This window comes from Motacilla alba, chromosome Z (assembly GCF_015832195.1).
Source record: "Motacilla alba alba isolate MOTALB_02 chromosome Z, Motacilla_alba_V1.0_pri, whole genome shotgun sequence".
Classification (NCBI taxonomy): Eukaryota; Metazoa; Chordata; class Aves; order Passeriformes; family Motacillidae; genus Motacilla; species Motacilla alba.
The window spans coordinates 1647266-1667570 of NC_052046.1; the positions used below are offsets into that span (position 1 = coordinate 1647266).

At 46.5% G+C, this 20305-nt stretch overlaps 1 protein-coding gene across 3 annotated transcripts in view; it reads right to left on the bottom strand.

Annotated features, from left to right (window-relative positions):
- The window catches only part of CTIF (cap binding complex dependent translation initiation factor), a 146847-nt gene that overhangs the window by 82487 nt on the left and 44055 nt on the right, over positions 1-20305 (bottom strand). For all 3 annotated transcript variants that reach the window (XM_038123495.1, XM_038123494.1, XM_038123493.1), the window contains 3 exons: positions 19797-19870; positions 18860-18964; positions 14919-14994 (listed from right to left, as the gene is read on the bottom strand). In XM_038123495.1, coding sequence (XP_037979423.1) covers positions 14919-14994; positions 18860-18964; positions 19797-19870 — 255 coding nt within the window. The remainder of the gene's footprint in view (positions 1-14918; positions 14995-18859; positions 18965-19796; positions 19871-20305) is intronic.

The window sequence follows — 20305 nt, forward strand, 5'->3', positions numbered from 1 at the left end:
GGTGTGCAGCATTTAACTGGGATGATTCCCAGCTGATTAGCTCCCCCTTTTCCTCGACCTCCCCTCTACTGGACCGGGAAACAAACGGTTTCTGTTTTGCCACTATGCTAAAGGCCTGGCTTTAAAGAAACCTTGTCAAGCCTCCAGGCAAGCATGTCTTTCTTTAATTATACCTGCTTGTGAAATACCTTCCAGAAATCCCCACCCAAACAAAGCCTCAGGAAAGGAAATAACGGAAATTCTTGATGGTTTCCAAGGGGGAAGCGATCCTAACCAGTGAGACGAGGCGCACGTAAGATGAGGCTGATGACTGTTCCTACTGTACACAGCTCCCAGCACAGGGAGACTCCTCAAAGCTCCAGCAGAAACTCCCAGCTACCTCATCCCTCACCTCCCAAGGCAGGATGCTCCCTGAACCTGTCCCCTGGACGTGTCTTTCTGCACGCTTTAAGATCTGAAAAGCAATTTGGTGACCACACAGGAGAAGAAGAGAGATGTGGAAACACAAAGTCCATGAAACCACCCCAGCAAACTGCAGCACCCAATGGGGAATCTTTCAAGATGCCAAACAACTTCCGAAGGGCTGGAAGTCACTTGCAGGACTGGGGTCTGTTTTGCCATTCTGAGCCCTTTCATATGAGCTTTTAAAGTTTGTTTTGATTACATCTACCCATGGTGATGGGTAGCACCTTGGTGGCTGTGGGTAGGTAGGCAGATCTGGCAGGGTGAAAGCCCTCTTGGCAAACAGGCAGCCACTCCAAACAGTCATCACAGGCAAGTCTTTGACAGAACAGAAGAGCAAAAGATTAGAAACCCAGACAGAGAATATGGGGATTTTCTGTGGATTTTTTCAGAAACAGGATTGCTGTCATCAAGAAGCACCAACTTGCCAGGACTTGAGAGTGGACTAAGGGACCATCACCAAGTCCCACTCTCATCCCTTACTTGTCCCCCTGTAATTCACTTCTAACCATGCTCTGCTGCATTTCTCCCTGCTCCTGAATAGTCAGTCCTTCCCACCAGGACTTTAACTTCTGATTTATCCGTGCTAAAAATAGCAAAGGCACCAAATAACCAATTGCCTTTGGATAAGCAGAATGCCTGTGAAAGATGCCTGGATTCCTCCATCCAAACTGCAAATCACGCTAGGTGACTGCTAAATCATTCATTTTCATATGCAGAAAGACTTCTGTGCTATCCAAACACCTTGTCTTTTAATACAACCTAATGTCAGGAAAATTACCTTAGATCTCCCAGAAGAGCACAGCCACCAGCTGCTGCACTACAGCCTTGCCCTTCCTGAACCAACACCTCTCAGAATTTGAGGACTTGCAGAATAAATTCATGTTCTGCCTTGTACGCAAATCATGCCAGGAAAAGATGCAGCAAGTAGAAGCCAAACAAGGCAGTTTTCTTTTCCTTCAGACAGGAATGTCAGGATGATCAAGTAGTCCCAGAACTCCACCTCTAACTTAGCACATTCCCAGCCTTAGGTACACTTGCAACCCTTGGAGCTACTTTAATTTTGTGACCCTGCTGGCCATGGGCAGCTGGGCACTGGTTCTCTGGAACAGAAGCAAAGGAGCTCTATCTTGGAATTCTGTCACATTTCACCTGCCCTCCACTAAGGTCAACAAAGCCAATGTAATTATCACCTTACACTTGGAAGCACCAGCAAAATCCTGGAGCTAGACTCTGTGTGCAGAGATCAGAGAGCTGCTTCAGCACGAGGAGAAAAGGCTAAAAGAAGACCCTGCACCTTTCTTGCTTTTACCTTCAAACATGGGCATTTGTGAAAAAAGAAAAGAGTTTAAATAACAAATCTGTTTGCCTAAGCACTGAAAAATGGAACTACAAATGGTTTTCCTTTCAGCTAAAGGAAAGTGTGTAGCATGTGTAGTCCCAACACTGCGGCACTGCAAGAGGGGTGGGGGTGAGGCCCTGAATTCCACCCGCGAGTGTTCTCGCCATTCCCTCAGAATTCCAGGCAAGACATGGGACAACTCCCCCCCACCTCCGACAGGCTTTCATAACCATGTTTGGTCTTCAGCTATTGGGGCACTTGCAGGAGAAGAGGAGTTTCCACCCGCCCGCCCTGACGAGGCGGGCGAGGGGGAAGAGGAGCCGTCGCGGCGCTCCTCGGATCATGTCAGGCCGCACGTACGTTTGAAGCCGGCCACCGCGTTCTCGGCGGCCAGGAGCAATCTCGCAGCGGCTGCTTCCTCCACCGCTCGCAGAGCTGATCCTCAGGAAAGCTCTGTAGCGTGAGGAAATCCTGGCCATGGCCAGTGCAGCGTTATCGACACGGCGAGGAGATAAAAATGGCAGGAACTGCCTCAACGGCGAGATCCCCACCGCCATCCACGCGGCCGCGTGGTGCCAAGGGCCAGCGGGCCCGGACACGGCCAGGCGAGGTCACACATGCTGCTAGATGGTTAATTGTGTCAAAAAGAGAAAGAAAAAAAAAAAAAGAAGGTGGGTTCCTACAACATGAGTATGATACGCTCTCCCTCTGGCAAATGCATCAGGTTTTCAGTGTATGATGTGGTTTCCTGCGTTGAACTTGACTTCTCTTAGAAGGCCACAGGACCCACCTTCTCCTTTGGGAGGAGATACCATCTAGCCTGGCAGATACCACCTGGAAATCACTGGACAATCACTATCCATGGTGGCAGAACCTAGCATGGGCAGCAAGTTTTGTGACTGCTCTGGATTCATGAGAAATATCACAGAAACCTTAGCAGCCCTCTGACCAGTGTATGACCTCCTTCCTGGAGAGATGCAGGTGGCCTTCATGACAGACAGGACTGGTGGGCACATTGCTGCGGCCCCACGGCACCTTTTGAAGACCTTTTACCCTAGGGATTGCTGGCTCAGACCTTCACGGTTTGTGATATGCATCTGAGGAGTAAATAATTAAAAGTGTTGGCTTGAAAAACTGAGTGCTGCCAGGTAGTGGTGAATCCCTGGAACGACCATAACATGCCAGGCAGCTGGGCCTCCTTAAACCCCATCCTTGCTGGAGACTGCACACCTGCAGCACACAGGCCTTGCACCTGCACTATGAGAGCAGCAGAAATTCCCCCTCTTGGACAAGCCAAGAAATGGAGGAGGTGCAGTGCTGGTGGGACATGAGGGTTCACCTTCCCTGGGTGTGGATTTGGCCACATGTTGAGCCAGTGGGGAAGATGCTGCTGGGGTGTCGAAGGAGCACCTACGCAGAGTAAGGGGACGGATTTCCCCCCACCATGAGAAACACCCATTGGTAACTTCTCCAGGCGTAACACTGCACCAGAAATAGATCTCCTCTGAGATTTCATTTTGTTTTCTCTTTCTTCTTTTTTTTCCTTCTCGCAGGATTACTGAGTTCGTGGAGTCTCTCTTTAATGTCACATGTGTGGCTCAGGTCCCTCAGGCCCTAGCAGAAACAGCCTGGGATATTTGCACAGACCCCTCACAATGGAAGGAAGAGGGTGTAGGAGGGAGGATCAGGCTGCTGACCCCTTTATTGTTCTTGGGCCAGAAGAAAGCTTCCTCCTGGCTTAAGAACCACAGCGCTGAAAAAGTTTTCCAGCCAAAACGAGTCAGATGGAGTCACTGGGTGGTGGTTTTTATTATTTTTTTTTTTCTTTCTCCTTCCCCTGCCTCCCCCTTCGGTCAAGCGACGGGGAGTCACAGGGTTGTGCTCCATTCACAAAATACCTGCTGCACATCACGTAGTCCTTCCCCCCGACAGTGGGGAAAGGCGCTGTAACCCAAGCAAACGAAAATAAACCTTTTTTTTTCTTTCTCTGCAGATTTGAAAAAAAAAAAAAAAGAAAGAAAAAAGGGAAGAAAGGACCCTGCTCCCAGACTGACGCCTCCAGCGTGCGCCCGCCAGGGAAGGGGTAGGCGGAGGGGGGAAACAAGACGATATGAAAGAAAACAAAAACAGCAAATTCTGCTCTGAAAGGATTAAATGGAGGTTTTCCAAAAAAACACCCCGCCATTATATAACGAGGCTTAGCTCAGAGTCACCGGGGTCACACGATGCAGCAGACTGGAAAAACCAAAGCGCAGTGTAGCCTTTTAATTGTTAAGCCAACCATAAAAAAAAATAAAATAGAAAACCGATATTGTGATCGCACGACACGAAGTGTCCACTCACATACTGATGGTCAGGGTCACTTTTTTACCCCCTTTTCTCTTTCTGGCTGAAAAACCATTCCAGTGTCAGCCTGACTCCATGGCTTTGCGCTTATCAGGGTGGTGACCTGTTGGGCCGGGACACTGCTGGCTCAGGGAGCGCAGGGACTGCACCGCCTCCCGAAGCACTGAGGCGCTGGCTTTGCTCTGACAGCAAAATAAAGCACCAATGGAAATCTTATCACAACAATCCAGGTATCAAATCACACCACCAAGCTTCCAGATCAAGATCTGCATGCAAGGAGATGATCTTTTAGCAGGTTGGCTGCACCTAGGAGACCAGCCACCATCCACAGCCACCTGCCTAGTCCCCAGGTTGTCCATAACCTTCAGGCTGAGTTGGTTGTTACAACCACAGGCAATCCTGAAGCTTCTTCATCCCTGATGTCTCCCAGCACTGTTTACACCAGAGACAGATTCATACAATTACAGAACCATTTAGGTTGGAAAAGACCTCTCTGAGATCATCAAGTCCAACCATTCCCCCAGCATTGTCCAGCCCATCACTAACCAATGTCCCCAAATGCCACATCCACATGGCTTTTAAATCCCTCCAGGGATGGGGACTGTATCACTGCACCACAACCCATTTCCATGTTTAACAACCTTTCCCATTAAGAATTTTTTCCCTAATATCCAACTAAACCTCCCTTGGTGCAACTTGGCTGCAACTTGAGGCTGAGAGAACAGATTGACTCTCCCCTACAATACCCTCCTGCCAAGCAGCTGTAAGACCCTGGATGCAGGGCTGAACAAGCTCCATGGGCAAGAGGGCTGGGAACAACCCAAAGAGGAAGAAAACTTTGGAAAACCAAACTTTCATTAACCACAGGCCCAACGGCTGGAGCAGAGCAGCCACTGTTGTCATTCTGTGGTGTGCCCAGGGTGTCCAGAAGCAGCAGTGGGATGGTGCCATCAGGCTGGAAACCTGGAGATCATCCTGAACTCATGTTTTCCTTTGAATTACAAGGAAAAATCTGTGTTTCACACTTGAATCTTAAAAAAACTGCCTTTGGTCTGGATTATTGTTGTGGAACAATCATGGAACAAAAAGACAGGGTGTCTCATCTCTCCTGCTGCTCCTCCAAACAATGTACATGTAACTACTGACCCCAAATATTCTCATCTAGAAAATGTGCAGCAACCTCAACTTAAGGAGTATGTATTTTTATATTTTATTTGTGCAGAGCACCAAGAGGAAGCCTGGCAAGCTGAAGGCATACACACAGCCCACCAGCTTTAGGAAATGTCATTGCTCACAGGTGTATGATGGAGCAAATACCAGCAGTCCCTTCCCCAGAACTAACCAGCAGAAGCAATCCATGTCTTCTGTGATACCTGCTTATTTTGTCCAGCCAAAGGGTCTTATTTTTCCCAGCCAAAGGAAACAAACAACTCCTATAACCTCACATATTTTCTTTCCGTTTGGACAGGGCACCTCAGAAGAATATACAATAAGAAACTAAATAATGAAGTGGGTCACAAAAGCAGGAAGAAATGAAGCTTTATCATTCTCCAGTGGTTTCTCTGCTCATACATTACAAGAATTACTAAAAAAAAAAAAAGAAGAATGAAAAAGAAAGCAAGCTAACAATGAGGAGTTTCTCCACAACAGGAGGAACAGAAGAAGGATAAAGAGGAATAGCTCTGGGAGACATGGACACAGGAGCAGTGTTGTGTGGCCAAAGGTGTGGAAACCACATTCAGCTTGCTATTCCTGTTAGCCTAAATGAAATCAATCAAGCCCACTATCCAGCAAAGGCATTTTGAGGAGGCTACAGAGTTTTCTTTCACTGACCATGCCAGCATGTGTACATCTGAGCCATTTCCAGAGCCAGCAGGGAAGTTAATGGAGTATCCCTGGAAGTGTCCCAAGGCCAAGCTGGATGGGTCTCTGAGCAAACTGGTCGAGTGAAAGCTGTCCCTGCCCAAGGCAGAGGAATTGGAACAATACAATCTTTAAGGTCCCTTCCAACCCAAACCATTTCATGATCTTGAAAAAAACCAACCACCAAAAGTGCTTCTAAAATCATAAAGTGAGGGACAATACAAACGTAGGACTAAAAGGACCTCTGGGTTACAGAGCTTGGTCTGCTACCACAGCGAGGACATCATTTAATCCCTTCATAAACAGTCTTTATTTTCCCTGTGGAAGAGACATCCAGGCGTCGTGTGCAGCAATAAATTTCCCACTTAAATGACAATCTTTGACCAAACTACCCTACATTGCAATAAACACTTACCCTGCCACTAAATACCTATATTTACACCCATAGCTATATATACATCTCTCCAAGCTGAATGGGATTCACTTACCTGCTGCCTCCGGGCAGGAAATTCGCATTTTAAGAACTTCTGGTCTCATTTATTGTATTGCTTTCTATTCCCACAACATCAGAGGAAAGGCAGCAGAAAAGGGTGGGGGAGCATCTTATGGTTAAGAAGAAATTTATAAATGCGACAGGAAACATTAAACTCCTGTTTTGTCGGACCAGGGACGAGGACATCCCCCATTAGCAGGATTTTTAGAGAGCGAGGTGTTTCTAGGCTCTCCAGGTTCCTCTGACAACGGGGATGTATGCACGTCTCCCTTCTCTGGTCCTTTGGTATGCCTACCTTTTTTTTTTTTTTTTTTTTTTTTTTTTTTTTTTTTTTTTTTGAGAGAAAATTCCTTCCTTCCCTTCATTTTATTAAAAAATCATCTCTTTTACAGAGAGCAGGGAAGGGGATTAGGATGTGGAAATAGCCAAGCCAGCAGAAATAGCTGCTTGACCAAAGCGACATTGAGTTTTTACTCAATGGGATCTTTAGAAATCTGGATTTTTTTTTCTCAGCTACTTTTAATAATGTTTTAAAAATTTAATCATTCCTCCACATTACTTCCATGCTGCAGGAAAATATTCAGCAAATTCAAGGGAGAGCAGCAAAAACCCTCTCAGTTTTCTAATGAATCCCCTGAGAATAAAAGGGAGAAGAAAATGTAACATTATCGAGAAGTTAAAATTCAGGCAGGATTTAAGGGGTGTGTTTTGGAGTCTATAGAAATGACTGGGAAAAACCAAAACAGGTTTGCTTTGGATATTATATAGCTGCATAAAAGCAAACCTTTCTGAAAGGGAAGTCAGCTGTAAAGCTGGGAAAAATCCAAGTAGCTCCCTGGTGTGTTCAAGCCAGAGCATAATGTGGTGACATTTTTGAGCCTGAAATGCCTGTTGAGCTGTTATTTATACCCCAGCACAATTCCCCTTGCCCAAACCAGTTAATTCCCCAGAAAACTGCAGTTCACAGGACTAAAACTTCTGGACTCCTTAAAAGTAAAACAGAGCATCTTTCTTCATCATCCTCCCAGGAACAGCTCTCCCATACTCCTTTGTGGTCCTTGGTCATGAACCCAAAACCCAGCACTTTCTATTGGTAAGCCCAACATCCTGGTCCCAACATCTCTTTGTGTCCACCCCTCTGTCATCTCAGCCTGAGAAAAAGCTGCAAAGCTGCCCACATCCCATTATTAATCTTATTTTGTGGTACAAACCAGTGGCTGGCAAACTGGGGTCCAAGGAATAGAGACAGTCCTGCAGTGGGCAACTCATGGCGCCCATCTCCCTTCTCCTGAGGCCGGCATGTCCTTAATTTGGTGTGGGTACAACAAGGCAAGTGGGGGACAGGGACAGGTGGAAGTGTGGGTGTTCAGGAGAATATCCCACCCCTGACAGGGCAGCAGCACCTCCAGAGAAAGGGAGAACCCCTCAGCACATCTGGAACTGCTCTGGTGCGAGGAGCATCGTGCCAGACTGAGCCTGGCCGGAGCATCCCGTGGGAGACACACGGAGCTGGGGATTGTGTGGGAAAAAGGTAGGATTTCCAGGGAGTCATGAGATGGGACATGTTTAACCTCTAAGAACCAGCTCCCCTCAGGACTTTGGTAACTGAGGGGGTCACACACACCTTCAGTTTTGACCTCATCCTGCTCAGGGCCAAAATGCAGCTCACCCAAATTCAGCCCCAGGTGCAGAGGAACACCTGCAGGTTTCCCCAGGTTGGACATGCACTCTGAGCCTGAGGTGGACACATCTGGATGGAGAGCAGCATGCCCTGGTGCAGGAGGGTGAGAGCCACTGCAGAGTGGGGTTTCTGCTTGGAAAAAGCCTTTGGAAAAGCCTCATTTCCTCTGCCCAGAGCAGCGTTCCAGGGCCATGCAGCGAGGCCGCAGTGCCCTCTAGTGCTGCAAGGCTCCCCTCTGCCACCAGCCCTGTCCCCTCGGCCACCAAACACTGCCAGACTTCAGAGCTGCAGCATAAACCACCCTTTTCCCCTCCCACCTTCCCTCCCTGCTCATCCCAAACTCAAATTCCTGACCAGTCAATCCATCTGGAGTGTGAGAACATCCCAATGCCTCCTACCCTGGCAAGCACAGTGGCCTGGCCCTAATTCTGACCAGCTGACCAATAGCAGCACCAAGAGCCACTACAGAACAGGATCTCTGTGCCCAACAGGTTGGGAAGACACTCCCAGGAATTGTGAGTCAACACTGCCTGACAGCCAGAAGAGTAACACCAGCCCTGAGAGAGCCTGTATCATTTTCCACAATCAGGAACCTGCTCTGAGCCATAATAATGATAATGATAATAATAACAACAATAACAATTGTAATCATGATAATGATAAAATAATTATAAAAATAATTATGATAATAAAAAGTAATAATGGAAATATCCAAGTTCTTGGCCATTTCTCCAGTATTTTGTTTATGCACTGAATAAGCCTCTCGGGCTTATTCAAAATAAGGCTATGATGCTAGGAAATTGGATATTAGGAAAAATTTCTTAATGGGAAGGGCTGTCAGACCCTGGCACAGGCACAGGGTGGTAGTGGAATTCCCATCCCTGGAGGGATTTAAATGCCATGTGGATGTGGCACTTGAGAACATGGGTCAAGGGTGGCCTTGGCAGTGCTGGGGGAAGGGTTGGACTCAGTGATCTCATGGGTCTTTTCCAACTTCAGTATTTCTCCAATTCTGTGGTATGAAAGACCATCATAATCTGAAAAATCCCCTAGAAGATTTACCTCTTCCTGCACATCTGATAAAACCTTCAGGGTTTATAACCTTCAAGGATCACAGGGACTGTGCTCTGCCAACAGAGCCCAAGCCCATGGGAACCTGGGAGGTGATGACCTGCATGGGACAGTCACAGTCTTGGTCCAGACCTCTCCAGTGCTCTGGATGTCTCCATGGCCTCGTCTGCCTTCCTTGGCAATGGTGGCCTTAACTCTGGCATGAGAGGGAAGCTGCAGGGGATACAGGTGACCACAGCAGTTTGCCCTCTCTGCCCCAGATGATGGTCACTGTCAGCTGGGTTAAATGCAACAAAAAAAGGGCCACAGAAAGGCTGTGTCTTGCTGGAAGCCATGGCAAACCAAAAGCTTTTTACTCAGGAGCAAAGCTCTGATTCCCAATACGTTTTGACCTATACTCAAGGAAGTCTTGGCTCCTTGACAGGGACTTTCCACAGTGGTTTTAGCTGTTACTGTATTGGAAAGACCCTTGGGATATGGACTTGTCAGGCAAGAAACCTTCTCTGAAGGCAGTGCTGTGCCCACACACTCTGGGCAGATTCCAGCAGGAAGTGGGGGCAGGGAGAAGTAATCCCCCCTTTTGGGGCTCCTAAGGAGGCACCTCAACCTTTTCATAAGTGGTGGACACATAAAGGACATCAGGATTAGACCCTGTGAGTGACAGCAGAGACACAGAGCACAAGGGGCACATTCCAGTGGGAGAAGCCACTCCCAGTGGGAGGGGATGCCACGATGAGGGATCACCCCACCCCAGATCCACCAGCACAGAACAGCCTGCTAGGAAAGGGCCACATTGCTATGGCCAAGGCTGTGAAAGAGGAGCAACCTGGGTTACCTAACATGCTGGGTAAAATGAGAACTGCCAAGCCTTGCAGTGTAGAAGGAGCAGGCAAGAGAGGAGATGGCAAGGTGACAACTCTGTATGGTGATAGTAAATAACACCACATCACCAAAGACCTGCCTGTGAGCTCCAAAGAGACCTGCTCTCCTGCTGCCACCTCCCTGGAAGGATCAGTGATCTGCAGGGTTCAGGAACAAGCCCTCACACCAGTGCTGGACACCAATCTCCCCTCCTTGCCTGCAAAGCAACAGCGAAGGAGTTGCTTGCCCATAATCTATCCTCTCCCCTTGGACACCTGGGTTGGTTTATCTCTCTTTAGGAACCTTCCATATGTGACTAAATCCACATGTGAACTGGTCTATCTCTGCACCCTACAGCAGCATAACATCAAGGCTAAAGGAAGAACCTGTCCCTTGCTTGCTTTTGCTTTCAAACACAGGCATGTGTGAAAAGGAAGAGTTTAAATAACAAATCTGTTTGCCTAAGCACCTATAGGCTGAACTACAAACCGGATCAGGAATCCTGGTGCTCCTAATCCTGTTTGGACAAAATCAGGAACACAGTGGTGCTAAGAGGAATGTGAACAACTTAGAGTCTGCCTTTCTCCTAAGGAGCTTCTCTCTTGTTTCTCTTCCAACAAGGAAGCTGGATGACGACTGCAGCCAGAAGAGAAACAAGCAGTTTATTGTAACTGCAAGCATACGACAAAAAGGGTCAAGAATCAGTAAGGAAGCAGAAGGAGATGAGCTGAAGGCAGTAAGATGCCAAACCAAATGATATCAATGCCATCTTCCAAGTTTATCTCACTACAACAATAAAGCCCAATATGCCTTTCAGAAGTGCCACATTTCCATCTCCTAAAACACAAGACAAGGAGCAGCTGGGCAGTGAAGGCACGTTCCCAGCATTCAAAGGAGGGCAAGCCCATCCCAAAGGCACAAGTTCAGCAAACTGAAAGCCAAACTCTGCAATACACAAGTCCAGAAACCACTTGGGACACGTCCTAAAACCCTCTGCTTGTGTCTAGCAGCATTTACAGCACACCCCTGTGACATGCAGCCTCCTGTGTCCTTTGTGAGTTACAGCAGTTCCACGGGAAGGAGCAGGGTGGATCTTGCTCAGAAAAGCTGTGACTGCCCCATCCCTGGAAGTGTCCAAGGCCAGGCTGGACAGGGCTTGGAGCAGCCTGGGAGAGTGGAAGGTGTCTCTGCCCATGGCAGGGGGGTTGGAAGGGGATGAATCTTAAGTTCCCTTCCAACCCAAGCCATTCCATGATCCTATCATCTTGCAGAACATGACCTCTTGGGTTATTTTCTCTGGTGAGCATACACTTTGCCAAGGGCTCGCTTGCCAAGGAGTCTGAAGACTAAATCTGGGACCAGAGTACTTGCATGTGACACATTCAAGCCTGAACAACTTTCCAAGTGCTTGCCAAAGGGAGCAAAAGCAAACGGCATTGACTCAGCTCTCCCTGCGATGTCTTCATGACGCCAAGGTGGTTATGTGGTCTCCTTCAACAAAACAGATGATGTGGAAATGGAGAGGATGATAAAGACTCTTTCTGCATCTGAGCTGCGCCTCCCTATCCAGCAGATGCTCCCTGGTGTGCAGTAAAAAGCAGATCATATGAATGGAGAATGCTTACCTTCAAAAGAGTAATTTTTGGCAGCACTTTGGTGAATTAATGCCCAAATCCTGCTGCAGACTCTTATGAGTAAGGAGAGACGAAGAGGTTATGGCTCATGAGCTGAGTCAAGGCAATGACCTCATGAGCTCCTGGTCCTGAAGCATTCAAAAATAAAAACCTATTCACCAGTAAAAACAAGCAGCTCAGATGGATTTTGAAAGGATGGGACAAGAGACAGCTTCAAATTACGAGTTGTGGTGAAGGAATTGTGAGGCCTGTGCATGTCCACGAGATGGCAGAGCACACCATGCTGTGAGAGCATCCCCAAGGACTGGGATGCACGAATTCCAGACAAAAGAAGAGGATCTGGGGAAAGGTCGCTTGGGCTTATTTTGCTTTGTTTATTTTTCTACCTTTTAATTGCCAAATAGTCATAGGCTTTCCCTGCAATATTTTGTTAAAATACTATTGATAGACATCAGGAGAAAAACTCATGTATAGGGGGATATTAACACCCAGATATCCAGAATAGTCTGCTCAACCCCCAGACAACCACAATAGTCTGCTTAATTAGGGACATCTCTGCATCTCTCTGTGGACACCCCACACAGACCTGGATGTACACGGAGATTAGTTCAAAATTCATGTCCTATCACACCTTAACACCAAAGGCACACAAATCTCCAAGCAGCGTGCAAGCAAGACTCCCTACCTCTCTCAAATGTGGTGCTTTTAACCTTTCCATGGCTGCTGAAAAACACCCAGCAGCTAAACACTTCCATCTGAATCGTGCTGGAGGATGCTTGGACCACCCCAGTTGTGCTGGAGGATGCTTGGACTGGTTCAGTCACACTGGAGGATGCTCAGACTACCCCAGTGGAGCTAGAGGATGCTCAGATTGGCCCCTCCATCTGTGCACGCCTGCTGCAAGCAACCCATGAGCTCTCAAACACAGACAGAACAGGAGTTTATGCATCACCAACCTGAAAAGCCTCTGCCTCAGGATGCAACACCCATGAACATAACGACCCCACGGGATGAAGGATTTTCCTTTCACAGGCTCACACAAGGGAATACCTTCCCTTACGACCCCCCCCCCTCCTCCATTGCTCCACAGAGCCATTTAAAACAAGGGGTGAGGAGCTGTAAAATCACTGTCAGCATTGCACGGTTGCATTCAAATCCAGTTAAGAATGATATGTCAGGATTAAGCCAGCTGTCTGCAAGTATTTCACTTGTCCATGTTGAACAAGATAAACCCTCACCCAGAGCCACCTGGGTCCTAGCTCCCACAGACACATTTGACTGCCTGTACATGCCAAGGTAAGCATGTCTGCAAATCAATGCAGCACTGCACGAGTCTGCCTGAGGCACAAACAAAACATCAAATCCAGCATTCCCACTAGGTCTTCCAGCTTAGAGATGTCACACTAATAATTAAGCCAGATATTAATGTATATATTGGAATTAATTCACTGTATTCAATGTACTCTTAGGACATGATGAAATGATAATCAGACCAAGAGGACCTGGCTTATTTAACAGCTGTTGATTAAAACCCTCTTGAAGGTAATAAGCTCCTCACACCAAAGATGGTTTGATTCTTCATTTCCAATTATTCCCCAGGGAAACTAACCTTATTTTGCAGAATTAATGGGGTTTGTATCAGCTGAACCTGATGTTTTTTCCCTGTGACCTAAAGTCCAGACATACCAAACATGGAAGAGACTAAGCAGGAAGCAGCTGCAGGCAGTACTCCTCCCTGCCAAAGTCAGCTGCCCTTCTCCACTCCTTCATGTACTCAGTGCCAAATAGTTCACCCAAAAGAAACAGTAAGGCAGATTGTCACATGGTCTGCAGGATGAGCAAAGCTCTTCCTCACATGACGTGTGAGCAAGAAGCCCAGCTGCTGGAATCCGAAATGCAGGAACTCTCAGAACTTTGGGTCTGTAAGCCAAAGTTTAGAATGAAACACAAGATTTGATTTGAGACCTTGGAAAAGGCTCCCAAACTTAAGTACTAAAAGTGAGAATGTAGATTTATAGTTTAAGGCTGAGACATGTTAAGCTAAATAGAACAAAGTTCAGAGTTTCAGAGTTTATTATATAGGAAAAAAAAAGTAGTTACAGAGTGAAAAGGATTTTAGAATGCAGTGCTGTAGGTTTGTGTACCATAACATGACTGGCTGAGAAAGCTCACACTGTAGTATGAGTCCATATTTAAGGATTAGGTCAAAAACATAAATATCCTTGTTGCCAGTTTATTTTTTCTTAGTTAATAAATCCTTAAAAGCTCTTATAACTAGAGGTCTTGTGACCTTCTGAACCATGCAGTGAAGATGTGAGCCAAACTCAGCCTTCCTGCCTATGTAAAAGACTGAAAAATAAAAAAAATATTGCACCATCTAATCCAACTCAGAGGTCCCATCTCTAATTCATTCCAAAATCCCACACCCAGTGAGATGTTGGCTCAGCACTGAAAAGAGTAACACTGCCACAGCACATGAGATGTTTTCATCCTTGCCTCTGGAAGCAAAGAGGTTTCAGCAAAAACACACTGAGCATCCCTGAAACTTGCCTAGCTTAGGGAACTCAGCTCCTTTGAGGACTAGGGCTCTGTAAAATGGAAAACTATATGATGCTGACAAATTGACTTTTTCAACCTGACTTCTGAACTGCGGGTCTCATCCTGCTATTCCACAACACCCATGCATCAGAGGTCATTTAACCAGAACTGCCAAAAATGCAAAGGGAGATCTGGGGAAAGAACAGGCTGGAGAGAACTCACATGTGGATTACCACTGCGTATCAACATGGGCACTGCCCCAAAGGGGCAATACCTGGGTCAGCACACAGGCACTGCTGGCTTCTTGGCAGCAATTTATTTTGGAGCTGTCAGGAGGGGTTGATGCTTTTCAGAATCTCCCTTTCTTCAACACATGAGCCCTGTGTACATCCACATGTATACATATATAGGTATATACTGCCCTCAGTGTATCACCCCCCAACAAAGCCTGCGTGGTAACTGCCCCTGCCCAGCATCAACATCTGAAACCACAGGCACAAATCTCCATCCCAACCCCCAAAGGACCACAGCCCAGCAGCTCTCTCAGTCCTGAGGTTTCCTAAGGGAACAGAAGGCAGGGAAGGCTCTGCTGCTGGTCCCCACCATGGCAGGGACATCATCACCTACCTGCCACACTGGGAGGACTTTCTCTATGTCATTCAGGTTGATGCTGTCACCATCCTCGTATTTCCCCTTTCCAAGCCTGTGGCAAGAAGAAAACAAAACAAAACCACGTGAAAACTAGTTGGAGACACAGTTAATTTTCTATTACAGCACAAGGGGAATATCAGTTGTTGCTGCAAAGGCCTCTCATGGAAACAAAGAGGCTCTCTCTGGAGCAAGTGTGCTGTGCCTCCAAAACACTCCCACGCAGGCGTAAAGCTGTTAATACAAAATTAAATGCTTTGCTCAGTCCTCTCCACCTGCACCATCTGCCACAGCTTGCAAACACTTTTGGTAGTAGCAGCAGTGGGAAAACCAAAGGCAGTCCTGAGCCCAGGGTGACTCGATTTCCAGACTAAGTAAAAATGAAAGCACAGCCCACCTGGACAGCAGAAATGAGAGCACAGAGAGAGTAATGAAAAACGTTTCCTTTGAAGCACTGCTCATTTGCTGGTCTCCACGGGAGCTCCAGCTCCCTGATGAGAAAGGTGTTGAAAATCAGCAAACACACACCTCAGACAGGAAGCAGCAATTGATATAAATATAAACAGACAATTTGAAAGACAAAGAAATTGGGATGAGCACTTACACACCATACACAAAAGTGGCAGCTGAAGGACTTTCTTGGAACAAGACACAAAATAAATCCAATCCAAAGATAATTACTAGATGGATGCAAAGAGTTTGTGATGATACAGAAAAAGAAATAAATGATCAATAATTATCATCCTTCTCTGTTCACAAACAACAGAGATGATCTTTCTTTATTATGCAAGAATGATAAATCTTTTTTGTCAGAAGCAAGACAGTGTTAAATAAGATACAGTAGAGACTTTGGTAGCAGCAGACTCATGTAATCAGTGCCTAGAAGTCAGAGAAAAACAGATCTTGGAATTAGAGAAAATGGGAGAAAAAAAATTGAGAAAAATGGCACATGCTGAAGTACCAGGCTCAAAATCCAGCAAACTGAAGGGAAGCGGTTTAATTAACCTTAATCAACTTGAGCACCCTGGTTTAGTAAAAGGCATCTCTGACCACGAAAGGGGGGCTGGACTAGGTGATCTTGAAGATCCCTTCCAACCCAAAACATTCTGTAATTCTGTTATTGGAATAAGAGGCGTTCAACAATTGACTTTCCATCATTGATGAAATACTGACTTTGACTTACAAAGGCAAAAATATAGTGTGCATACACATATAGAAACGCACATCTGAAAAATATTTATATATATGTATTTATATAGATGAGAAAAATTATGTCACACATCTGGGGACAAACAATGCCAGCTGCAAGTGCCGAACACAATTTTATTGTAGGAAAAGGTCATCTGAAAAGGATGGGGACCATCCAAGGATGAATTTCTGATGCTGAACTGTGGCAAAAAGGCAGGGGATCAAGAGGAGGCGTGGATTAGGGGGATGAAGGCAGCTTTCCTCTGGAGACAGCATGGCTGAGCCCCAGCTACAGGACCACAGGCAGCGCTGGCAGTCGTTTTTTCAAAGAGACCGTAGGGAAATTCCTAAGAGAACCTGAAAAACTCAAGCGATACATGTGTTTGGGAGATACCTGGAATGAAGAGAAAATACCAGCTACAAAAGGATGTTTGATCTGGAAGAGTACAAGCAGAGCAAGAGCTAGCACTGGAAATTAAAGCCAGATTAATTCAGGTCAGAAACGCGGTACAGCTCCCCGCTTTTTCTTAACTGTTCCACTTGTGATTATTCAGCATGCCACCAAACAGCATCTCCCAATAAAAGGAGGTGTCTCCCTGGAGGAAAACACTTCACCCAAGCAAAAGTCACTTGAGGTCACACAACTGGGTGCAACTACATGGCCAGCCTTGGGCAACTGATCAGACTGAGGAATAAAATGGTTCTTTTAGTGTTGAAAACACACACTGAACAGCAAAGTCCTTTTTTTTTTCCCCTATTATTTTTTTCACTGCACAGCTAAATTTTTTAAAAAAGCTTCCTATTCAAGCAAGGGGCGAAAATGCCTAGCTAGCAGGTGGAGATTCATGGAGGTTCAGCAAGCTGAATCTCGGCACAGATTCACCACGCAGAGCTGATGAATGCAAAACACAGCCAGCTTTAGAAATGAAAAAATAAGAACAATTATGTCTTTCTTTGTGCTTCCTCTGTCCTAGCCAGGTTACTTAAATGGCATGCATTTTGGGACATGCACCGTTTTGTGCTGATAGCATCTGCTTAACTTTTCTGCAGATACACTAATTCTTACTCCACTTTAATATTTAGGAGTGATTAAATATCTCACCTCCACATGCCTCCTCTACCTGTTTGCAATGTGGGCATTCACAATACATCAGGAAGCAGAGGAAAAACACAACACCAACCCTGCTCCATCCTCCCTGCACATAGCAGGTGTCTCTGACAGGCTCACCTGGCAAGTGCCATCAGCCATGGAGCATATTATATATTCTTTTACAGAGGAAGCCCATTATATTTTATTTTACAGAGGGCCCCTTTCATCTCATTTTTCAAACTCATCTGAAAAAATGGGATTGAACTTGATTAAGGGACTTAGTGACCTAGAAATTTAGTGTTATGTTGTTCCAAATGTTCTGAAAATTGCTCTTTATAAACCTGCAGTATACCTTACTTACAGAGCAGAAAAAAAGGTTGTCTGAGTCTTCCTGTCCCTGTGTGGTACAGGAGCCTACTGCAGATGCTGAGCCTAGGCTGGCAAGGGATTTCTCGCCCGGATGGATGTTTCTAATTGTTTCTAATCAACTGTTCTAATAACAATTCTAAAATTGTCTTCTAAACAAAATGTGCACACCAGGCATATGGCATTGGCCAGTACTTTGGCAAAACCAAATTATCAGCAGAAAAATGGCTCCAAGAGATGACTTACATCCCTGCAAACAACATGGCAGTGATGGAACATCAGCTGCAATCCCATCTTTTAGACCTTTTCTAATTTTTTCCTTCCTCTATGCTCTGAGTGACAGCATGAAGAAAACCCAATCTGTAGAATCATGAAATTGTTGTATTTGGAAAAGACCTCTAGAAGCACCAAGTCCAAGCAGTCCCTTGGCCCTGCCAAGGCCACCACTGACCAATATCCCCAAGTGCCACATCCACATGCTTTTTAAATCTCTCCAGGGATGGTGATTCCACCCCTGGGCAGCTCTGCCAGGGCTGGACAACCCTTTCCATGAAGAAACTGCTCCTAACATCCAAGCTACATCTCCCCTGATGCAACGTGAGGCCTTTACCTCTTATCCTGTCATTTGTTACAGGGGAGAAGAGCCCAACTCCCACCTGGTTGCACCCTCCTGTCTGGGAGTGATTGTTTCTCCATCTGCAGAGAACCTGCAGGGAAACGGTGATATCCATCTAAGCAACACTGGTGAGCCACTTGGTACCACCACACATTTACTTGGTTTGACCAACAACCAGTAAGGAATCCAGAAATACCAGGGAAGCCTGTGGAGGCTGTCACAACCAAAGGAAGCTGTTGAATGTTTTCACAGTTTTATGAAACACATTGATGCTCTCTCCTTCCCTGAACTCTCGCTGGGAAGAACAGTGTCATTCACAGGAACTGTAACCAGGTCAGCTCTAAGCCAGGATCTTTCCTCCAATATCCAGAGATATCTAAATTTAGAACACCAGGATCTAGGAGAATTGGATCTAGAGTTATTTAAACACTGAGATCTACCATGGCAATGCAAAAATACAGATAACGACTCTGCTCCAGCTCAGAACTGGATGACAGAGGAGACAAATAGACTGATCATGGCATTCTCAAACTCTCTAAATACTCCAGTGTTGCTTCCCATGTCCTCTACAGGAGGTGCGCCACCAAGCCAGAGTTTCTAGAGCAAGGGAGAAGTTAGAGACCTTCCTGGAGAGCACAGTATTGCAGACACAGCACTCACCCTTCTCTGTCTATGTGAGGCAATGGGTGTTTGGAGGTGTTTCGCAGCTTTCTGTGAAACTGGGTGAAATCTAGTTTTTCAGGCTGCAAGTCCCACGTTGCACCACTAGGAGAGAAAAACAGGGAAAAACAGAGAAAGGAAGTCCACTACTAATTAAACACCACTGAGCTGAAGAGCAGAGGACACATTGGAGCCTGCAGACAAGGAAAGCTGGCACTTCTGGAAGCACCACTCCCCACTCCCTGCTGCAGAGCACGAGGATGTGAGCCTCCAACCTTCACACTGATGCATCTCTTTTCATTTTTTCTCGTTTCTTAGGTATGCTGAGCTCTTGGGGCTTGATCTAAGCCTCTAATTTTGATACAAAAGGCACCCTGCAAGATATACTCGCTCTCAGTACCAAGAGGGTATTGCAACAGGTCCATGAAATGAAGTTCTCTCTGGTCCTGCACAACCTGTCTGCTCCAGTGACTCAACACCGCCAGATTATGCGTAAAACTGGACAGGAAGGATTTTTCACTGCTTTCACTGAGACAGCAGCTGAAGAGGTCTTCCCAGCAGCTAAGAAGCCAACACATAATGCTACTTCCAGCTAATGGGAGAGTAAAATCCCAGAGCAGCAGCTCAGAGCTGACTCAAGTCTTGCCTGTGCAGCTCTGGGGTGACTACAAGTAATTGTACTGGTCCTGGTTTCAGGTGTTTGGACTGCAAACCCATCCAGTGGCCTCTCCAAAACACACAGGATGCTTTAAATAGACTGTGTTTGGTGCCACAGGCTAAATGGGGATGGGGAGGAGGAGGAGCAGTGCTGTCAGTACTACCAGGGTATCTCTGGTGCCTGGGTATCAGCAGGATGGACGTACCAGCAAGGGCTAAGACAAGGCATGGTCCATCCTAAGAGTCCACCTTTATCTTAAAGCAATTAAAACCAGCTTACCTGAACGAGTCAAAGGTGTTGGCAGCCCAGATGTCTGTGCCCAGCATGTCAAGGTTGCTCTCCTTGTTGCCATTCTAGGAGAGATGGAAAGGTGATTACTTGTCAGGAGGCATATGGAGCTATCCTGACCAGGGCACAGCCTCTCCCACCAGCCATGGAGGTGTCTTGGCTCTGCACAAGGGATCCTGTGTTCCCGTGTGAATCCATGCAATGCAGAGACCCCTCACCTGCTGCAAAAGTGCACCGTGAAGGCAAGGAGTGACACTGTCAGCCTCGGGGACACAGAGCTGTGCGCAACACGAAGCAGACAATGCACAAGCTCAGCTCTGACTCCAGCCTTGTCCTCCTGCCTCATTTCCACAAAAACGATCCACCAAGGTCCAGGGGCCAGGCTGAGATTCACCAAATCACAGAATCATTTAGGTTGGAAATGACCTCCAAGATGGAGTCAAACCTGTGCCCAATTCCCACCTGTCACCCAGCCCAGAATGTTGAGTGCCACATCCAGG